The sequence below is a fragment of the Euprymna scolopes genome, chromosome 19, assembly GCF_053919585.1.
Source record: "Euprymna scolopes isolate OS-2025 chromosome 19, ASM5391958v1, whole genome shotgun sequence".
Lineage (NCBI taxonomy): Eukaryota > Metazoa > Mollusca > Cephalopoda > Sepiida > Sepiolidae > Euprymna > Euprymna scolopes.
Window position 1 is genome coordinate 96,227,125 of NC_136500.1, and position 24,654 is coordinate 96,251,778.

The following is a 24,654-nucleotide window of genomic DNA, read 5'->3' on the forward strand; positions in this document are numbered from 1 at the left end:
TTAATCATTTATTTTTTCTGGAAACTTTTCATGATGGTGTTTTGGGATTTGTGGAATAAGTCAACAGACTTGCTTAGAATAGCGCAGAGAGGGAAAGCAAAAGAGAAAAAGAAATGGAAAAATAAATATTCATTATTATAAATGATCTCAACTTGCAATTGAAAATTGGAAGTCAGCAATTTTTTGTAAAAGTCGGAATATGCTATAGGATTTTATTCATCTGACTTGCCATCTTTGCTGGCAAAGTTTTCAGCAATTGTTATCTATAAGTTCATGTTGCAAATTCTTTATAAAAAAAGTAACACAAAACCTTTTCATATTTTTTTGTCTTTATCTTAGTTGGCTTTGACGCACACGTCATATCGTGTCAACTATGGAACAAATCCTGACCATGCCCGGAATTCACTCACCAATTGTGGATCACGTCAAGTCGAATACGGAGATCGAAAGATCCATTATGTCCACACAAGAAAAAGAGGTAAGTGAAAGATAATCAATTTTGTTGGATTTTGTATCTAACATATAAAGTTATTTTGTATCTAACATATAAAGTTATTTTGTTGGATTTTTAAAGTCAAATCAAACTTTGATTCTGAATAGTCAATTTCCATTTGTTATTGTTGTGCCATGTTATTGGCATACAATAACATACTTTGCTAAAATTTATTTAAAAAGTTACTTAATCTGTGACAATTGCTAATCTAAAATATTTTTAAATCATCACCTAAAAATAAAAATTAACTTATTTTAAATTGAAAATATAATAAGTCTTATTTATCTTAATTCTAAAAATTGACAAGCAAATAAAAATTAAAACCTAAAATGACTTCACTAAAATGATGGATCCTGGGCAATGTCAGGTAGATATAACTAGTTAAATATATAAGAGATTATGTGTACTCAATCCTTGAATAATTACACTGTTTTTCAAATTAAAAATTATTACATATTAGTGCCACATGGTCTCTCTTTCTTTTTAGGATCAGAAAGATAATTATCCATATTCCTGCAACATCTGTATTTTTTCAGAGGTATCTATAATTAGTCATAAAAATTGGATTACTCATCTCCAAGGATACCAATAAAAAATAACTAAAAATGTACACCTGAAAAAGATCAGCAATTACATTGACATGTTGTGATGAGAAAATATTACAAATTATATTCATCTATTTTTATATACTTTTACATCAATACATAGTTTTTTGTTTTTTTGTTTAGGTATAAATATCTTAATTGATATTATGTCGCGGATGGGCCATAAAGAGGAAACTTCATCTGAAATTCCACACAATGAGAGGATGGAGTTCCTCGGAGATGCTGTTGTTGAATTTTTATCCAGGTAGATATATACACTGCTGCTTCCTTTTTTATCCTTACCATTTTTCAATCCAATTGTGACACTTTGCATTGTTTTTGCAAAAGATCACTTTTTCTTTCTTCATTAGTGACTGTTTTTTCTTTTTTTTGTGTGATTTCTTTCTTCAAATGAACCAACAATCCTATTTGTTATTGATTCTTCCTTTTTCAATTACGAAACACATTGTGCATTGCAAAATACAGAAGTCAAAATCATGCCTGTTGAATTGTTGCTTTTGATCGACTATGAAAGCAAGAGTTTATCAGCACATGAAATTCACATTTTTCCTATGATTTGAAAATTTGTAACAGTTGATTGACATAAATAATTGTAATTTCTAAACTAATCAGAGTGAGCTGACCTTTTTACACATTTGATTTTACTTTATGAAATCATAATAAAAATCATATGGATTTTTTTATTATTAGTGCCATTGATATGTCAGACCTAGGACATCACTTGATGTGTTTATAAAACAGTAGATGTATGCATGTGTGTAAATATTTAACCCATAAACTCTTAAACATAATACTGAAATTAACAGGAAATAGTAATCGTACACCAAGGATGATTTACAATAAATAACATTCATCTGGATGAATAACATGTACAGAAATAAGTAATACAATAACATACAACGTGAATAACATGTACAGAAATAAGTAATATACTAACATACAACATTAATAACATGTATAGAAATAAGTAATATAATAACATACAACATGACTAATATGTACAGAAATAAGTAATACAACATACAACATGAATAATATGTACAGAAATAAGTAATATAATAACATACAACATGAATAACATGTATAGTAATAAGTAATACAATAACATACAACATGAATAACATGTACAGAAATAAGTAATATAATAACATACAACATGAATAATATGTACAGAAATAAATAATACAATAACATACAACATGAATAACATGTACAGAAATAAAACATACAATAACATACATGAATAACATGTACAGAAATAAGTAATACAATAACATACAACATGAATAACATGTACAGAAATAAAAAATACAATAACATACATGAATAACATGTACAGAAATAAGTAATACAATAACATACAACATGAATAACATGTACAGAAATAAGTAATATTATAACATACAACATGAATAACATGTACAGAAATAAGTAATATAATAACATACAACATGAATAACATGTACAGAAATAATTAATATAATAATATACAACATGAATAACATGTACAGAAATAAGTAATATAATAACATACAACATGAATAACATGTACAGAAATAAGTAATATAATAACATACAACATGAATAACATGTACAGAAATAAGTAATACAATAACATACAACATGAATAACATGTACAGAAATAATTAATACAATAACACACAACATGAATAATATATACAGAAATAAGTAATATAATAACATACAACATGAATAACATGTACAGAAATAACTAATATAATAACATAAGACATGAATAACATGTAAAGAAATAAATAATAAAATAACATACAACATGAATAACATGTATAGTAATAAGTAATACAATAACATACAACATGAATAACATGTACAGAAATAAGTAATACAATAACATAAAACATGAATAACATGTACAGAAATAAGTAATACAATAACATACAACATGAATAACATGTACAGAAATAAGTAATATAATAACATACAACATGAATAATATGTACAGAAATAAGTAATACAATAACATACAAAATGAACAACATGTACAGAAATAAGTAATATAATAACATACAACATGAATAACATGTATAGAAATAAGTAATATAATAACATACAACATGAATAACATGTACAGAAATAAGTAATATAATAACATAAGACATGAATAACATGTACAGTAATAAGTAATACAATAACATACAACATCAATAACATGTACAGAAATAAGTAATACAATAACATACAACATGAATAATATGTACAGAAATAATTAATACAATAACATACAACATGAATAATATGTACAGAAATAAGTAATATAATAACATACAACATGAATAACATGTATAGAAATAAGTAATATAATAACATACAACATGAATAACATGTACAGAAATAATTAATACAATAACATACAACATGAATAATATGTACAGAAATAATTAATACAATAACATACAACATGAATAATATGTACAGAAATAATTAATACAATAACATACAAAATGAACAACATGTACAGAAATAAGTAATATAATAACATACAACATGAATAACATGTATAGAAATAAGTAATATAATAACATACAACATGAATAACATGTACAGAAATAAGTAATATAATAACATAAGACATGAATAACATGTACAGAAATAAGTAATATAATAACATAAGACATGAATAACATGATAGAAATAAGTAATACAATAACATACAACATGAATAACATGTATAGAAATAAGCAATATAATAACATACAACATGAATAACATGTATAGAAATAAGTAATATAATAACATTCAACATGAATAACATGTATAGTAAAAAGTAATATAATAACATACAACATGAATAACATGTATAGAAATAAGTAATATAATAACATACAACATGAATAACATGTATAGTAATAAGTAATATAATAACATACAACATGAATAACATGTATAGAAATAAGTAATATAATAACATACAACATGAATAACATGTATAGTAAAAAGTAATATAATAACATACAACATGAATAACATGTACAGAAATAAGTAATATAATAACATACAACATGAATAACATGTATAGAAATAAGTAATATAACATACAACATGAATAATATGTATAGAAATAATACAATAACATACATGAATAACATGTACAGAAATAAGTAATACAATAACATACAACATGAATATGTACAGAAATAATACAATAACATACATGAATAACATGTACAGAAATAAGTAATATAATAACATACAACATGAATAACATGTATAGTAATAAGTAATACAATAACATACAACATGAATAACATGTATAGTAATAAGTAATACAATAACATACAACATGAATAATATGTACAGAAATAAGTAATACAATAACATACAACATGAATAATATGTACAGAAATAAGTTATATAATAACATACAACATGAATAATATGTACAGAAATAATACAATAACATACATGAATAACATGTACAGAAATAAGTAATACAATAACATACAACATGAATAACATGTATAGAAATAAGTTATACAATAACATACAACATGAATAACATGTACAGAAATAAGTAATACAATAACATACAACATGAATAATATGTACAGAAATAATACAATAACATACATGAATAATATGTACAGAAATAAGTAATACAATAACATACAACATGAATAACATGTATAGAAATAAGTAATATAACATACAACATGAATAACATGTACAGAAATAAGTAATATAATAACATAAGATATGAATAACATGTACAGAAATAATTAATACAATAACATACAACATGAATAACATGTACAGAAATAAGTAATATAACATACAACATGAATAACATGTACAGAAATAAGTAATATAATAACATACAACATGAATAACATGTACAGAAATAAGTAATATAATAACATAAGACATGAATAACATGTACAGAAATAATTAATACAATAACATACAACATGAATAACATGTACAGAAATAAGTAATATAACATACAACATGAATAACATGTACAGAAATAAGTAATATAATAACATACAACATGAATAATATATACAGAAATAAGTAATATAATAACATACAACATGAATAACATGTAAAGAAATAAATAATATAATAACATACAACATGAATAACATGTATAGTAATAAGTAATACAATAACATACAACATGAATAACATGTACAGAAATAAGTAATATAATAACATACAACATGAATAATATGTACAGAAATAAGTAATACAATAACATACAACATGAATAACATGTACAGAAATAAGTAATATAATAACATACAACATGAATTATATGTACAGAAATAAGTAATATAATAACATACAACATGAATAACATGTACAGAAATAAGTAATACAATAACATAAAACATGAATAACATGTACAGAAATAAGTAATACAATAACATACAACATGAATAACATGTACAGAAATAAGTAATATAATGACATACAACATGAATAATATGTACAGAAATAATTAATACAATAACATACAACATGAATAATATGTACAGAAATAAGTAATATAATAACATACAACATGAATTATATGTACAGAAATAAGTAATATAATAACATACAACATGAATAACATGTACAGAAATAAGTAATATAATAACATAAGACATGAATAACATGTACAGAAATAAGTAATACAATAACATACAACATGAATAACATGTACAGAAATAAGTAATATAATAACATACAACATGAATAACATGTACAGAAATAAGTAATATAATAACATAAGACATGAATAACATGTACAGAAATAAGTAATACAATAACATACAACATGAATAACATGTACAGAAATAAGTAATATAATAACATAAGACATGAATAACATGTACAGAAATAAGTAATACAATAACATACAACATGAATAACATGTACAGAAATAAGTAATATAATAACATACAACATGAATAACATGTACAGAAATAAGTAATATAATAACATAAGACATGAATAACATGTACAGAAATAAGTAATACAATAACATACAACATGAATAACATGTACAGAAATAAGTAATACAATAACATACAACATGAATAACATGTACAGAAATAAGTAATATAATAACATAAGACATGAATAACATGTATAGAAATAAGTAATACAATAACATACAACATGAATAACATGTACAGAAATAAGTAATATAATAACATACAACATGAATAACATGTACAGAAATAAGTAATATAATAACATAAGACATGAATAACATGTACAGAAATAAGTAATACAATAACATACAACATGAATAATATGTACAGAAATAATTAATACAATAACATACAACATGAATAATATGTACAGAAATAAGTAATATAATAACATACAACATGAATAATATGTACAGAAATAAGTAATATAATAACATACAACATGAATAACATGTATAGAAATAAGTAATACAATAACATACAACATGAATAACATGTACAGAAATAAGTAATACAATAACATACAACATGAATAATATTTACAGAAATAATACAATAACATACATGAATAACATGGACAGAAATAAGTAATACAATAACATACATGAATAACATGTATAGAAATAAGTAATACAATAACATACAACATGAATAACATGTATAGAAATAAGTAATACAATAACATACAACATGAATAATATGTACAGAAATAATACAATAACATACATGAATAACATGTACAGAAATAAGTAATATAATAACATAAGACATGAATAACATGTACAGAAATAAGTAATACAATAACATACAACATGAATATTATGTACAGAAATTAGCAATACACATGAAAAAATTTGAATGGCTTAAAATATTTCAATATTGGTATATATAGAAAGAGCTTGATAAGCTAAGAAAGAATATTTTTAAATTTTTAAAATCCAATTAAAATTAAGGAACTTATGACTTTTTATGCCCTGCGTGTTTGGATAATTTCCCCTCTTTAAGACCATATGCGCTTTGTCACATTTCTTGCGCTACTTTTTCAGTAAAAATGTTATATCTTTGTTAAAACACAAGACTAAGCAATGAAATTTGCCATATTAGTGTATTTTTGTGCAAGGAATCTGAATATGCTACTGAAAATCTCCAGAAATTAATGGTTTCCAAATAATCTGATGTGATTGCTTAAAAATGCCATGTATTCATTAAAAGAAAAGTTAGAGAAATCAAAGTTTAGTTGTAATATGCATTTTATGTGCTAAAAACTGAAATCGAAATCTAGTATTGGTTAAAAATATATTGCAATATTTCTTTGGTATTGTAGATTAATACCTTCTGTTACCCCTCCCCATCTGACCACCTCTCCAAAATATGTGATTCTATCTTTATAGACAATTGCATGTGAACAACTTGAAAAACTTTAATAAAAGATAAAAATTATTTCAGAATTAATGTAAAATGATTTCCCATTTTGAATCATTCAAGCGTTTTAGGGCAGTTATCCCCCCCCCCCACCACCACCATTTTCCTATGATAGAGAAATCTTGGGTGTTTTTTTTTTGTTTGTTTGTTTCCTAAAAGGCGATTATGCGTGGTTTTAAGAGGGTCTTTGTGCAATTATGAGAAGGTGGGGAGGTTGCCACTCTGACTTTGGGTTAATGATAGGGCTAGGGAAAATTATGTGTGAACATCCTGAAGACTTGATAGAAACAAAATAAAAACAATTTTAGAATTTAGAGTGGGGTTGGTTTCACATAAATGTAAAATAATTTACCATTTCAAGACGATCCTAGCGTTTTAGGACAGTTGACCAATCTTTTTTTTTTTTTTTTGGAAGATTAATCATGTGCACTTTTCTTTAAATGTTTTTTATGCTTTTTATTTTTTTTACGCTTATGAGCTCACAGAGGAAGTTTGTTTAGTGGGGAGCTCTGCCACTTGTACTTAGCGTTATTGTTAAGGCTAAAGGTTTTAGGAGTAGGCTTGCCACTCATACCTAGGATTAGACAAAGAATTAAGCGAGTTTTTTTTTTTTTTTTTCAAGAGGGTGTTTGATACCCATTGTGAAACTTTATAAGAATTATGACAAACAGACAAAAATAAATGTTATTTAAAAAAGTGACATCCCTCTAACAGAAAACATGATGCTTGGAAAAATATCAAGTATTTAAATTCTATTTAAATATAAAAAAAGAAACAAGTTTTTGCTAAAGCTGACAAATTGTTAAAAATTTTGAATTAATGTTATTTTGATTTTTAATTACATTTCATGTCTTTTCCTCCCGTTGTTATTTTTTAACTGAGCACCTCCTACAAATATTTAAATATTGATTATTTTTTATTTTATTTTATTTTATTTTTTAATAATCTGGTAGATTAGTTTCCATTCGATAATAATTCACTGAAAACATTTTTAAGGGACAAAAATTAGAAGCGTGTTACTGTTCTTCAACGATCCACAATCAATTCTGGGTCGTTGGAAGGAGCATTTTGCCACTCTACTCAATAAAGAATCTTCTGCAGATGAGGACTTTCTCAAAATGGTCCCACAGTACCCAGCACAATTATAGATGAATGCACCACCATCATTTACAGAATTTCTAATTGCAATGGAGCAAATGAAAGTAAATAAAGCCCCAGGGCCTGATAATATCCCCTTCGAACTTATCCACCATGAAAGACACAGTAATAGCAACCATCTTCAAAAAGGGTGACCGAAATCATGTAGCAATTACCGTGGGATTGCCCTTTTGTCCATAATGGGAAAAATCTTTGCCCGCATACTACTGAATCGCTTGCTGCAAGTCACGGAATTTGTCCTCCCAGAATCTCAGTGTGGCTTCCGTGCCTCTCAAGGAACAATAGATATGATTTTCTGTACGAGACAGCTGCAGGAGAAAAGCAGGGAACAACAGAAACCCCTCTATCTTGTATTTTATGACCTGCAAAAAGCATTCGATAGTGTTTCAAGAGATGCAATGTGGAAAGTTCTCAAGCAATTTGGTTGCCCAATCCACTTTGTAGAACGCATCCAGGCACTGCATGAAGGCATGTCAGGATATGTATCGCACCAAGGCAAGGAAACAAAAAAGTTTCCAGTTACCAGTGGACTAAAACAAGGTCGTGTTCTTGCACCTACCCTCTTTTCCTTATATCTTGCTGCAATGCTGCACGAACTTCCCCCAAATAACCCGGGAGTGGACATTAGGTACCGTTATGATGGGGGACTTTTCAAGCCTGCTAGACTAAAATCTCAAAGTCTTGTGAAATTCCAACACATCACAGAGCTTCAATATGCAGATGACAACATGGTCCTTAGCCATTCCAAGGAAGACATCCAGAGATCCATAAACAGCTTCAGGGCAGCCTACCATCGCTTCGGACTCTGTTAATATTGGTAAGACATTGTTAGTACAACCAGTATCCAATACCATCTTATAGGACGTAAGCATTCATATAAATGACACTCCTCTTGAGCAAATAGATCACTTTCTATATCTCGGTAGCATAATATCAGAAAAGTACTCAAATGAGAATGAAATAGAAAGCCGAATTGGCCTTGCCTATGGAGCTTTCGGTAAACTGACGAAGCGCGTCTTCAATAATAAACATCTTTCAATAAAAACTAAACTGATGGTATACCACGCGATTGTTATACCTACGCTTCTGTATGGGTGTGAGACCTGAATTATATACCAAAGTGATCTCATTAAACTCGAAAAATTCCACCAACAAAAACTTCGAGCTATACTGAACATCAAATGGTATGACTATGTAATCAACACAAGCGTTCTTGAGAGAGCAAACAGCCGCAGTATTGAGCCCACCACCATGAGGCACAGACTCCGTTGGTTGGGGCATATCCTCAGAATGGATGAAAACAGACTCCCTCGACAAACCCTGTACTCGGAGCTAGCCACAAGAAAAAGACCTATTGGCCGCCCTCTATTGTGATATAAGGACCAACTCAAATCCACTCTAAAAAACACCGGATTTGATCTTCACATCTGCGAAACAACATCTCAGGATCAGTGCCTGTGGCGCCAATCCATCATACACGGTACCAAAGGATACGAGACAGAAAGAAGACTGGTGGAGATCAAGAGGCAGGCAAGAAAAAATCGCGCTCAACAACAACGCCCCCTGCCAAGCATTGCTTGCCTTCTCTTCTAACGCAAATTCCATGCTCAGATTGGTCTGAGAAGCCATCTGCGATCCAAACACTGAGGGAAGAGGAAACTGAAATTCTTGGATACGAGAAATTGACCGCCGCCGACGACTGTTCGTACACGTGAACCAAAACAATCATATTTCACATTTTCGCTTGTTAAAATATTTTAAAATTTACTACTACCCAATTTTTAAAAATATTTGTATGGTTGATAACAAATTAGCTCTTACTAAACATGTAAGAAATTTTTTTATAACCAGATTTTCAATTTAAAAAAAAATCGATTTGGAATAAAAATAAACAAAAACAAAACGTCTGTTTACGCCATATTATCGTTGTTGCTACTATTGCTAATACTACAGAAGTCTTGATTCACATTCATAACGATTTTTTCGGATATTATGTTTTTAAATTGCTACGTACCACTAGAGAAAACACTGTTCAATCATCTTTTTAACGAATAAACATAGTAAAAAGATTGTTTTATTTAATAGTGAGTGTCCGAAGAAAATTTTTTTCAAAATTTTCAATACTCATCATTTTGAAATCTTTTTTTTAATACAACAAAAAAACGGGTTGTCAAATGAATTCCGGATACTCAAAATTATTAAAAATGACAAATATTTTGGTTAATTTCCAAATTTCATTAAAAAATTCTTCACAGAAACACGTTACAAATGTTTACAAATCAGGGAGGGTCGTTACAAAATCTTACCGAAAATGCTGTTTTATGATGTTCACATTTTTATCACTTTATTTGCTTAAAACTCTAAAAATATATAATGTATGTTATTATTTACTGATTCATTTGAAATTATATTCATTTCTGAACAAAACGGTGGTATTTTGAAGACTTAAAGTGCTTTGGTTTTTAAAATATGATTATTTTAGCAGAAACCCCTTGAAATCTGTGATTATCCAAAGCGTTTTAACGGCCATGTGTATTGCTACAGAAATATACCGGAAAGTTAAAATGCAAAATGTTTATTTCAGCTTGCCAACATATTTCTGTTACTTTTGCGTATGTGCAAATTCATTCATAGCTTGAAGTGCTTTAATTTTAAATCTTCAAATGGCATCCAAGTCAATTTTTAAAAACTTTTGAAATCAGTACTATATATATGTGTGTGTGTGTGTGTTCATCTGTCGAAATGACAAGGACCATCTGATCATCCTGAAGGTAGGATGGGGGGAGTCATCATCGGTGAATACGGATATGACTGATAAGCCCAATCTTTGCTTGAAAAGTTCTATTGTAGTGGGAACAAGGAATCCTAGCAGATGTTGACAGCTTCACAATATTGTCCTTCCTGTCCTTTCTGCACTTCTCTGCAGCAACCTTTCAGTAACCTTCATATTTGCAGGAACAGCAACCCACCACTTGGCTCTATCCAAAGCTGTCTGCTCCCATGATGACGGATCAACGTTGAAGGCCTTCAGTGATGCCTTCAGAGTGTCTTTAAATCATTGTCTCTGGCTGCCATGTTGGAGCTTAGTAAACAGAAGCTTCTTGGATAGTCTGTAGTCTGGCATACGGGCTACATGACCAGCCCTGCGAAGATAATGGGGATGCTTGGGAGTCCAGCACGAGTGAGGACTTCTGCGTCTGGTATCTTTTGCTGCCAGCCTACATCAAGCAGTTTCCTCAGTCTGGTGGTGTGGAAGTGATTTAATTTTCTAGCGTCTACAACTCACATCCATAGAGTAAGGTGGTGAGTATGACAGCTTTAGAGATATTTATCTTTATCATGGAGATGATGCTTGCTTTAGCGAGTCTGGTGTTGATTTCATCGTCAATGACTACATTGCGGGAGAGCGTACTAGCAAGGTAGGTGAACTTGTCAACCGCATTGAGTCTTTATCCTCCGATTGAAATGTTGGGTTCTGCATATGGTTTTCTTGGAGCAGGCTGATGCATCACCACAGTCTTCTTGGTATTAATTGTGAGATGAAAATTTTCACAAGCCTCTGAGAATATATTTGCACTGTGTTGCATGCCTGCCTCAGAGATAGCGTTAAGAGTACAGTCATCAGAAAACAGAACATCATTTACAGTGCCTGATGCAACCCTAGATTTTGCTTGGGACTTTATATATATATATATATATTTGGGACTTTATATATATATATATATTTGGGACTTATATATATATATATATATAATATATATAATTTGGGACTTTATATATATATCATATTATTATTATTATATAACTGTAACTGCAATGCCCCCAAAAATTACCCACTGGAGAATGACCAGTAATCAAAACATCGAGAGTTATTGCGTAGGGAAATGTACACAGACACACACACAGACACGTTCACTTTTATATATATATAGATATATATATATTACCCTTTTCAACCAAGTTCAGAGATTTCTTTATAGTATATTTAGATACAAAGAGGAATAGCTAAAGCTGCAACTGTTGTTTGTGATTTCTAATTGATTTTTTTTAATTACAGATGTAATAACAAAAAGAAAGCACATTTCAAACATCCGAACTCACCATTGTTATTATCCCCCTCCCTCCCATTTGATTGTCTGAATTTGTCAGAACATTGAAGTATGTAGCAACTGACTCCTTTTAAACTGATTTCATTTTGTGGTTTCTCATAGTGCAAACTGATGAGTCATAATCTTTCTACGTTGGTCACGATAACCTCCATTATCTTTGATAATAATAATAACGATAATAATTAATATGTTCTGAATTGACTTGTGCTTGCTCAAAAAGTTTAAGTTTAATTCCTAAATCAAAAATTATTATTTTAGAGTTTATAAATGAGTTGATTAAAACCATAAAAACAGAAAAACATAGAAAAAAAATGACTTGTAATATTACAAAAAGAATAAGGTTTAAAAAAGTATACGTCAAAATGTAAAAGCAAATATATCTAGGTTTGTCTAACATATAACCCTTTTTTTCTTTGGTGATTTTAAATCATACATTGTAAATGATTTATTGTATACAATTAATTTAACCATAATTGAAGTGTGATATTGATTGATATCTTTCCCAACAGTATTATGATGATAGAATTTGAATTCTGCTTAGCTAATTTCATTCAGCCACTCATGCTTCTTTATAGATTATGTAAAAAAAAAATATTTGTATTAAAATAATATTTTAAAATATATAATGTGGTTAAACGTTCTCTTTTATAAATATAGTAAATTGTAGTAATTGCAATAGAAAGTTCGATTGCAACAATCAACAGACAATATTGTACTTTCAAATGAAAATACCTTTTATTGGTTTGCACTGAAAAGGGAATTAAACAAGAACGCATTCAATTGCTATAAAGTATGACATGGTACTGAGGTAAATTTATCATATTGTTGACAATTTGTGGAACTAATGAAATATTTTTGCTTACGATAGTATATTAGTTCCAACTTTTGCCAGAGGAATGGAATTGCATAAGTTCTGTAAGAAGTCTGGCTATTTGTATTCCTATGCTAGAACTTCTGATTGGCCAAGAGTAGGGTAATCACTTCAGTGATGTTCTTTCACATTTACATCAAAGGAATGTAGTACACGATTTTTTAATTGGAATAAGTGATTGCTGCAGATGCATAAACAAAATAAAAACAAAAAAAATGTTTATATAATTATTTATGATCTTCTATTTTTATTTCAGTGTCCATTTATTTTTTATGTTCCCTGGCCTTGAAGAAGGTGGTCTGACTACATACAGAGCTGCTATTGTTCAGAACCAACACTTGGCAGTTTTAGCCAAGGTAAGTTAATTACAACTTAAAATTATTATCTGCCAGTTTGGAAAACTGTGTTGCCGGGAACTATGACTTCAGATTTAAAAGTTGGGGCTAAATTACATTAGAAATTTCTTTTTTTTCCAATTTCTTACTGTGAAATTTTGTTTTAATTTCTAACTTCATGTGTCTGCTTTCCTATAGCAAATAAGTATACTTTATTATATATTATGGGTAATACTATGCAGTGATACTAGTGGATGATAGTACTTCTAAATGTACTATTAAAAAGGTATGGCGTTTTTGAGTTTTTAAGCAAATAGAAATGTTAAATTCGGTTGACAAAAATGCATAGGTAGAGTACACATTACTAAGGCAGTAGTTTTTATGATGTCAATACTGAAGTGTATTTTATAAATTTAAAGAAATTAATATAATAACATAAAAAAAAAACATTGCAGAAATATTTTTTAAAACTAAGTAACAATTCTTTTTTTTTTTTTTTATAATCTTCAAAGAAAGTATTCATTAAAGTTATTCAGCATTAATTCAAACCAAATACACACATATATATTTAATGTTTTTTTGTTGTTGTCAACAGTAAGACTTACTTGAAACAGTCAAACTTCTATACAGTGATGCACTGTTCCATTATATATTTTGAGGAAAATCCTTTTTCTCAAATGGCGGGTGTTTCAAATTTTGAGATTGCAAGTATGAACAAGGATGCAGAAAATATATCAGCAATAAATGGAATAAATTTATTTATATATTCAAAGTTGATAACGAATTACTGTGTTATTTATTTAAATTTTAATTTCTCTATTATTTTTGTTTATATAGCCAGTATTCTTGCAGAAAATGAAATCTTGTGTTTACAAGAAACTTATAAATGGAATGTTTATATTTTAAGTAATGTACTATGCAAAACCAACTAGTATATATTATTATTATTCACATCAAATTATATAAGGTAGTAAGTTATGAAAATATGTGGCAAGTAAGGTAAGTTGCTTCGTGCTTGAATTTGTAAAAAACTGATAATGATTTTATTAATTAATCATTACATATTTTCTTTCAGAAACTTCACTTGCAGGATTTTATGCTTTATGCCCATGGACCAGATTTGTGTTATGAATCTGACCTGAAACATGCAATGGCAAACTGTTTTGAGGCTTTAATGGGTAAGTACAGTGTGTCTCTATTTCTAAATATACTTGCTGGTATCTCTAGAAGAGAAACATAAAACCATACAGAAAGACCCTATTTTATAAAAACTATTCCAGTTTCATCACTTTTTGTATTAATATATTTGATAGATTATTTCAAAAAGACTTCATTTATAGAAATGTAAAGAATAAGAATTTTCTTTATTTTTAATTGTTTTGTGTGTGAAGTGAAAAATCATTTTTTGTTTCAAGAAATTGTTTTTGTTTTGACATTACTTGTGTTATCATGAAATAATAAAGAAATAATAAACTTTAATTTTTACATTTTTTAAATAATAATGTTTTTTTAGTTTTAACAATAAAATAATTTTAATTTTTTTTACATTTTTTTGTTATTTTTTAACACTTGTATCATCACAAAACAATAAAAAATAAAAATTATTCAATAAATATTTGATAAAGTAATATATTCTTATAATTCTAAAAGCAGAATCAAACCATTGTAAAAAAACATTTATGCAAAATATAATCAAGTATTACATATTTCTGTGAAGTATTAAATGTAAGCAAGTGACTTAACTATATAAAAGCGAAAATGTTTGTGTATGTGTGCATTTTTTGTGTATGTCCGGCAGAAGCTTTTTTGTGGGGGCCACTCGGGGTAGTCACTCATTCTTAGAACTTTTTATATACTGTCTAAATTATAATATCTATGATTTACGAAGGGAGGTCGCTTCTATCTTTTTATTTGAGTGACTTTTACATGATATTTTTGAGATATTTCATCGTCTACACATGTTTCTTTGGCTTTTCAGTATAAAAGCGAAACTGATATATCAGACAATTGCTATTCATTTGGACACTCTCCCTTTTATGGGGGAGTTCCCCCCCCCCTCCCCAACATCTTAGGGAAACAAAACCAAAAAAACTACTGTGCAGCCAAAGTTGGGGAAACAAAACCAAAAAAAACTGCCTCGCAGCAAAAGTTAAGTGCGGGATTTCATTCCCTCTATGGCGTAATGTTTGACATCATTAAGTTCACACACCTGTCACTTAACTTTTTAATCGTTAAATTAAAGCGCTTTTCGATCCTCTCCCCTCATGGCCGAGCGGGTAAGATGCCAGTTTTTTTTCCCTTTCTTTCCACCTTTGCCTCAAGGCTTCAGGTTTGAGCCTACCTACCTACCAAAACTTTTTTTTTCTTTTACACAGACAAGCACACAGGCAATGCCGGGCACCTCCGCTAGTTTATAATATAAATCTCATCTGTCTGTTTAAATGTATGTTTGTATGTCTGCCTAAAACTTTCAACAGAGGTGATGGATTTTCACGAGATCAGTATTGTTTTGAAGCTCGACCATTCGTACAACAAATATCGAAAAATTGGCTAAAACCATTAATTCCTTAACCCTCAACTGGGCCCTTTCTACAAAGAGGGTTCGCTTTTTTCGCTGATATTTTTGAAAGTCATCCCCCCTTTTCAATTGACTAGCCTTAATTTAAACCTTTGCCGCTGCCAGTTTGGCGATGGATGCAACGGCAAAGACATCGCATTCTTTTCCTCCTTGATGGTACGAATTCGAGCCTACCTGCCTACTACCACTTTTTTTTTGCTCAACGCATACCTCCAAACACCCGGACAATGCTGGGTACCCAGGCTAGTTAATACTAAAACAGGAAGTCTTGTATCGTAACATTTTTATATCAATTAAACAAAAGTCTTTTGTATGAAAGAAAAAGTAGTCATGTCTTTTATCTTCTTACAATTCATCAAATGTTATGTTTAATAAAAATGACAATTCTTCAGCAATTTGTGTCACATTGTCCACTTTATTATTATTTCGTTTTTACTCTTGTAGTTTACATTTGGCTGTGAAGGCAAAAATGAATAGTTAACAAAATTATTTGTTACTAACAATGTTATAAACTGTGAAGTAGTGTTGGTTTTCATGTTCGAAATTAATTTTGTGGAAAATGAATATTCGAACGTGGCGAAAATATTAAAACAACAAATCAAGCCAATTTTTTGTTGAAAAAATGTGAAAGTTTTAGCTAAAAGTTTTGAATAAAAATAATTTCATCCATTTAAAAAAAAAGTTTGTTTATTTGTGAAAAAGTTCTGCTTATTAAAAATGGATGAATTTTTTTTATTTAAAGCTCTTAACTTTTATTATTTATTTGTGAAAAAGTTCTGCTCACTTAAATCGATTAACTCCTGTTTACATTCAGTGACATAATGGTGATTACTGAATTTAGTTTCTTATACTCGATATGGGCTTTGAGAGTATTTGTACAACCAAATGGCAAACCTGTTGAAAATATCTAGTCAATAAAGTAAATGGGAGGAGGGAAAGGTTGATGAACTAAGGTTATCACATGACCAGTGATTAATTTCCTTATATTAAAATAACTAGTCCTTTACAAAGAAAACCAAGTAATTTATTGAATAAAAATTAAAATTCTATAGCAAAATTTCAATCAGTAAATTAGTTTTTTAGATTACATCTTAGTAACACATGAATGATTACATTTTTATTTATATAGATATAACTCCCAACACAACAAATATACTGGATGACTTTGAAATTTCCGTTTTAATAATTTCAAGTAATGAATAGAAATTCATTTGAAAAGTTAGTGAAGTAAAATGATAAAATTAAAAAAAATACAATAACTGAATAAAATAATAAATTTTGTAAAAGAAAGAAAACAACAACAGTATTGGAAATGGAAGAATAGAATGCTGCCGTCATCAGTGAATCAATCACATATTGAATGTGAGGTTCCAATGACCCTTCACATGTAACTGATGCAGAAAACGGTTGGCTACCTTGAAACTATCCAAGAAGCAACACAGTCTCCTCCTAAAACTTCATATGAATCAGGCATTGCTGACAATTACCATGAAGAATCCTGGTTGATCCTTGTTGATTTAGGAATCCTGGTTGAATTAGGCATTGCTGACAATTACAATGAAGAATCTTCGTTGATACTTGTTGTTTATAGTCATTAGTGAGCAAAATATTTGTTACTCCCGAAAAGGAGATGCTACATGTGAGGTCTTACTAGTGTTCACCCTGTGGCTCAGGCTGTAGCTGGGCAAAATATTTATGAATAGCACAGTGAACCTGATTTTCATGCAGAAGATGATGCAAACAGAATATCAAAATTAGAGGCTTATCGATTAATCGGCAGGTAACCGGTAATTAGCCTAAATGGCCATTTTGCCAATTAATTTGCAAATCAGATTACTGATTAATCGGCCAATTAATTACTTTTCTCTTTCCTATTAAATTTAAATCATTTAATCACTGCCAAGTGACCTATCAGATAGTGTTGACACATTAACATAGTAAGTGCCAATTTAACTTAACATTTGTCAAATGTCTGGCCACTATTATGGCTTTTGCCTTTATTAAATAAAATTACAAAATACAAAGTACAATTTTCAATTTTTAAATTAATATAACTAAACAGGGTATGGCACGATGGTCTTCTAAGGAAAATTAGATCATATGGAATCACTGGAAGAATTCATAACGTAATTAAATCCTTCTTAAGTAATAGAAAAATCAAAGTTGTCCTCGACGGACGTACATCCAAACAACATGACATAAATGCGGGAGTGCCTCAGGGGTCTATCCTTGGACCTCTATTGTTCCTGATATTCATAAACGACCTCCCTGATAATATTGTTTCGGAGATGGGTATATTTGCCGATGACACCACTCTCTATAACAGATATGAGGGGAAAACAAATGAACACATATCCAAGAAAATGACAGAAACACTAGAGGATGACCTCCAATCCGTAGTGGAATGGGGACAAAAATGGTTGGTCTCATTCAATGCTGCTAAGACTAAGCTTGTTTCCTTCAATAACTACAAGAAACCTTCTCTACCACCAATAGCAATGGCCAAGAACACATTGCCTGAAAGTACTTCTTTTAAACTCCTCGGCCTAACGTTTACAGGGAATATGAACTGGAATAGATACATTGAGAGCATTGCCAAGGCTGCTGCAAGGAAGGTTGGCTCCCTCTACCGTGCTAGAAAACTACTTACGCCTGCCAGTATCCTATACCTCTATAAGGCAACAATTCGCCCATGTATGGAGTACTGTTGTCACATCTGGGCTGGTGCATCTGCTGCTTGTCTCTCGCTCCTGGACAGGGTTCAAAAAAGAGTCGCCAACCTGATAGGTCCTGAACTGTCATCTAGGCTTCAACCTCTGTCCCATCGACGAGATGTTGCATCCCTCTGCCTGTTCTACAAATACTTTAATGGTGAATGCTCTGACGAACTGCAAACACTAGTACCTCCCCGACGTAACTACCCCCGACCAACCCGACAAGCTACTAAGTCTCATCCCTTTACAGTGGAGATCCCTAGGTGCAAGAAAGCCTTTTACTCCAATAGTTTCTTCCCCAGAACTGCGGGTCTTTGGAACTCCCTTCCGGGATTCTGCTTTCCCAACTGCAATGATATGCAGAAGTTCAAGTGTAATGTTAACAAACATCTTTCTACTCTTCTCCCTTCATAATGACCCCGCAAATTAATTCCCTAATAGTAGCCCCCTACTTCAAAGTGGCACTGTGCCTTGTTTGGGGTGAAAATTGAATAAAAAAAAAAAAAAAAAAAAAACTACAAAGAACATATTGTAATTCTTTAAGTGAATAATTATAAGCTGAAGTTCTGCACCTGCTGCTGTTCTACTTCCTCTTCTATTCTTGCTGCCTGTCTCCTCTGCTCTCATAGTCTCCTCAGTATTTAAAGTTGAATATTTTTAAGTTGCAATGCGGAAACAGAGTTTCTCCATTCTCAAGCCACACCCTGTTCCTCACATTAAAACCTGTACTGAAGAGCCTCTCACTCTCCACAGATGAAGATAGTGTGCTTAGATATTTTGAAGCCAATTTACTCAGCAGTGGTAAGGTCTCGTGTCTTCTTTTACCACTGAAGAGGATCATCATTTCTTGCGAGTAGTTGTAAAGCTACATAATGATCAAGTTCTTTTGTGTGCTTAAGCATAAGAGATTTACTCCTTTTGAGTTTAGATTGTGATTCTTGTATTTCTATTGTAGTTGCGGTCTCCAAGATTAACTCAGCTTCTACTTGCTCTAAGTTTTTATTTGTTAATTTGTGTGAAGCTAATACATCAAATAGGATTGAAAGAAAGACAGTTTTATTTTCACTTTGATCTTCTTGACTTTCAACAAAGCTTGAAGAAGTGTATCCTCTTGTATCCTGCTAATTCTGCTTCATTATCATCAGTAGATGTAGAATCCATTTTTTAATAGTGTTTTCCATGTCGTTCTTTTGAAATTTAAATGTGAATCTTGGATTTAGGAAACACAAGTTTTTATTATTTAGATAAGATGAAAATCTTGTTTCCATTGATTCATTGAAATATTGAACAGTGGTAAGGATTCCACTAAATTCAGAAATATCAGCATTAGATTGGACATCTTTTGAAAGAAGTGAACTTCAAACTAAAATTGTAGGTATTATCATTGATATGGTTGAAGTTCTATGACTTGTTTCCTTGGTGATTTCTTTAAATGGACTCAGTAACTGGGCAATTTTTTAACAAGTCCCCATTGGTAAATTATTAAGGTAGGAATCTTATCAACAGCATACATTACAAGAGCTTTTCGTTGTTCTATATTTCTTTTTTTTAATACATGTTGAATTCCACCGTATGATCACATTTTGAATGAGTTGATTTTTCTACATTAAGCTGATCCTGTATTTCAGTTAATTTGCTTATTTCTAACGGAGAGTGATTAAAGTGAGAGACTATATTTCTGTTGTAATGGTTGTTAAAAAATAATGAGTCATTTATTGAAAGTTGCAATGTATGTATGAAGCATGATAAAGATTCTGAACCACATTCCCTGACACCATATTTGTTCCTGAATGCTGCAAAACTAAGAAAACTTTATTGAAGATTTTATACTAAGAACATTATGCAATTCTTCACTCATTCTTGCCCTTGCATCAGACAAGGCCAAACTATTTGCCAAGAACTTTGCAGCTAATTCTACCCTATGTGACGAAGGCCATCAACTCCCCGTATTTCCTCCTATAAAAGACAATACGCTATGCAACATACAAATATCTGTGCGTGAGGTCGCCAAGCTAATCAAGAACCTTGATTCCAGTAAAGCAACTGGCCCTGACAGCATTCCAATTATAGTGCTGAAAAAGCTTCAACCAGAACTTGTCCCCATACTTACAAAACTGTTTAAGCATTGCTTTAAGGAGAAGTGCTTCCCAACACTCTGGAAAACCTCATCAGTATGCTCTGTATTTAAGAATTCAGGTGATAAGTCGTCTCTCTCTGAGTACAGACTAATAAGTCTCCTATGTGTCATGAGTAAGTTGCTGGAATCCATATTAAATAGAGAAGTAGTCAACCACCCCAGCAGAAATAACCTTCTTAGTGACATGCAATATGGTTTCCGTTCTACCAGATCTACAGCAGATGTGCTAACGGTTATATCTCATATGATTAGTAAATCTCTCGCTAAAGGCTTCCTTTCTAGGGCAATTGCACTTGACATATCAAAGGCCTTCGATAAAGTATGGCATAAGGGCCTACTTCACAAGATTTCCAGCTACGGTATAGCTGGAAATGTTTTCTCAATCATTAAATCATTTCTATCTATATAAAAGCCAAGTATTTCCAAGGATGGAGTACTGCTGCCACATATGGGCAGGAGCTGCTAAAAACAGCCTATCCTGCCTTGTACAAAATAGGCTTCGTGGTTTGGTGGGGGATGCCCTTTTCTCTTCCCTGCAACCTCTTTCCCACAGAAGAGACGTTGCGAGCCTTTCTTTGTTTTATCGTTACTTCCATGGCAAGTGCTTGTCTGAGTTCCAATCTTTGGTCCCCCTCACCAATCTTTCATGAAAAACACCCATCTAGCTGAAACCACTGTCCAAAATTTTCCCCACTCTTTATCTGTGCCAAAACCAAAATGTAGATTCCATGAACAAAGCTTCTTTCTTAGAACTGCACGCCTGTGAAACTCTCTTCCGTTTGCCTTTCCCACCTGACTACAACCTGGATGTCTTCAAGTCCAATATAAACAAATTCCTGATGAACAGCCCCCTTAAGTAAGACAAATCTCCAATACTAACGATTACTACGATACTATCCCATTGATTACTGTACACGCAATAACCCTTATCCCTGAGTGGCTCCGGGCCTTGATAAGTGGTTACTACCTTGTAAAAAAAATAATGTATATGTAGTAGTAGCAAGAGGCCAAAAATGAGGAACAAGAGTATGGCGGATGAAGAATGCTTTACTTTTGGTCCACACATCATCGCAATTTACTGTACAATTCCTCAGCATGAAAACTGAAAGATGAAGTAATAATCTTTTTTGACAGTGAACAATTCAAATAATATCAATTTTTATCTAAAAAAATACAGAAATAATCTATTAATACTTTATGTTGTATAATAAATTTTACATCACTTGCAAATTGATCTTTCACTATTAGGTAAATAATTTATAAATATAAAAATAATGAAGGTCACACTGAGAAAAACTGTGGCATTCAACTTTTGCTCTCATTTTTTTTTTTATTACATTTTCACCCCAAACAAGGCAAATTGCCACTTTGGTGTAGGGGGCTACTATCAGGGGCAACAACTACTGGGGTACTATGTAGGGATTTGGGCAGCAAGGTGTCGGTTCACGTTACACTTGAACTTCTGCACGTCAGTACTGTTGGGGAAGCAGGGACCTGGAATGGAATTCCAGAGTCTTGCGGTTCTGGGGAAGAAACTATTGGAGTAAAAAGATCTTTTACATCTAGGGACCTCTACAGTGTGGGGGTGGGATCTAGTAGCCTGTCGGGTTTGTCGAGGGTGCTCGCGTCGTGGGGGCACAAGTGATTGCAGTTCGTCAGAGCATTCACCACTAAAATACTTGTAGAAAAGGCAGAGGGATGCAATATTTCGTCGATGGGAAAGAGGCTGAAGCTTAGATGCCAGTTCAGGGCCTATCAGGTTTGCGACTCTCTTTTGAACCTTGTCAAGGAGCGAGAGACTAGTAGCAGATGCACCAGCCCAGATGTGGCAGCAATACTCCATACATGGGCGAATGGTGGCCTTATAGAGGTACAGGATACTTTCGGGTGTTAGTAGTTTTCTAGCACGGTAGAGAGAGCCTACCTTTCTTGCAGCGGCCCTGGCAATGCCTTCAATGTAATTGTTCCAACTCATGTTTCCTGTGAACGTTAGGCCAAGGAGTTTGAAAGATGGACTCTCAGATAAAGAGTCGTTGGCCATTGCTATGGGTGGTAGAGAGGGTTTCTTGTAATTATTGAATGAAACTAGTTTAGTCTTGGCAGCATTGAATGCGACCAACCACTTTTGTCCCCATTCCACTACAGATTGGAGGTCTTCCTCTAGTGTTTCTGCCATTTCTTTAGAAATGTGTTCATTCGTCTTCCTGTCGTGTCTGCCATAGAGTGTAGTGTCATCAGCATATATACCCATCTCAGAGGCAATGTTGTCGGGGAGGTCATTTATGAATATCAGGAACAATAGAGGTCCAAGGATAGAACCCTGGGGCACTCCCGCATTTATATCATATTGTTTAGATGTGCGACCGTCGAGGACTACCTGGATTTTTCTCTTATCTAAGAAGGATTTAATTATGTTAAGTATTCTACCAGTGATACCGTATGATCTGATTTTACTGAGGAGACCCTCATGCCATACCCTGTCAAAAGCCTTAGATATATCTAGAGCTACCGCTCTGCCTTCCCCCGCTTTGTCCAGTGAATGGTATATACGTTCAGAGATCACAGTGAGGATGTCTGCTGTGGAACGGGCTCGTCTAAATCCATATTGTTTGTCAGTCAGTAGTTTAGCATCTGTAAGATGATGGACTAGAGCATGGTTAATTATGGTCTCAAATATTTTGGCAAAAAGTGGGAGGAGGCTAATGGGGCGATAATTTGATGGGTCTGTCCTTTCGCCAGAATTCTTGAATACTGGTACAACAGAAGCAGTTTTCCAACAGCCCGGAAAGCAAGCTTCATTAAGACATTTGTTGTAGAGTTTGGAGAGAACTGGAGCTACTTCGGCTGAGCACTTTTTTAATAGCACAGCTGGGATAAGATCGGGTCCACATGCTTTTGAGGTGTCAAGGTTTTTTATGATAGCATGCACCTGAGCAGGGGTGGTTTTCAGATCGTCTAGTGTGGCGTCTGTCCGCATAGGAAAGTCAGGTAGGGGGTGGTTGGAAGGGTCCAGTGTGGAGTTTGAGGCAAACCGACTGGCAAGCATGTTAGCCTTGTCGGTTGCTGAGGAGACAATCTCGTGATTGTTGGTTAGTGGGGGAATTGTTGATTGCCCATTATTTACTACACTGTTGTAGATTTTCCAGAAGTCTCGAGTTCCTAGTTTTTGTGCTTCGATGCGCTTTTTAGTGGTTTCCGTAAATTCTCTCTTAGCTGTCGCTATTTCTTTCTTAAGGTTATTTCTAGCTTCTATATACTTCAGTCTGTT

The 24,654-nt window shown here is 31.7% G+C and overlaps 1 protein-coding gene across 3 annotated transcripts in view; it reads left to right on the plus strand.

The window, feature by feature from the left end:
* LOC145239851 (ribonuclease 3-like) overlaps positions 1-24,654 on the plus strand; it is a 92,165-nt gene that overhangs the window by 52,452 nt on the left and 15,059 nt on the right. For all 3 annotated transcript variants that reach the window (XM_080103409.1, XM_080103407.1, XM_080103408.1), the window contains exons 17-20: positions 340-478; positions 1,222-1,342; positions 13,879-13,978; positions 15,033-15,135. In XM_080103409.1, the coding sequence (XP_079959535.1) occupies positions 340-478; positions 1,222-1,342; positions 13,879-13,978; positions 15,033-15,135 (463 nt within the window). The remainder of the gene's footprint in view (positions 1-339; positions 479-1,221; positions 1,343-13,878; positions 13,979-15,032; positions 15,136-24,654) is intronic.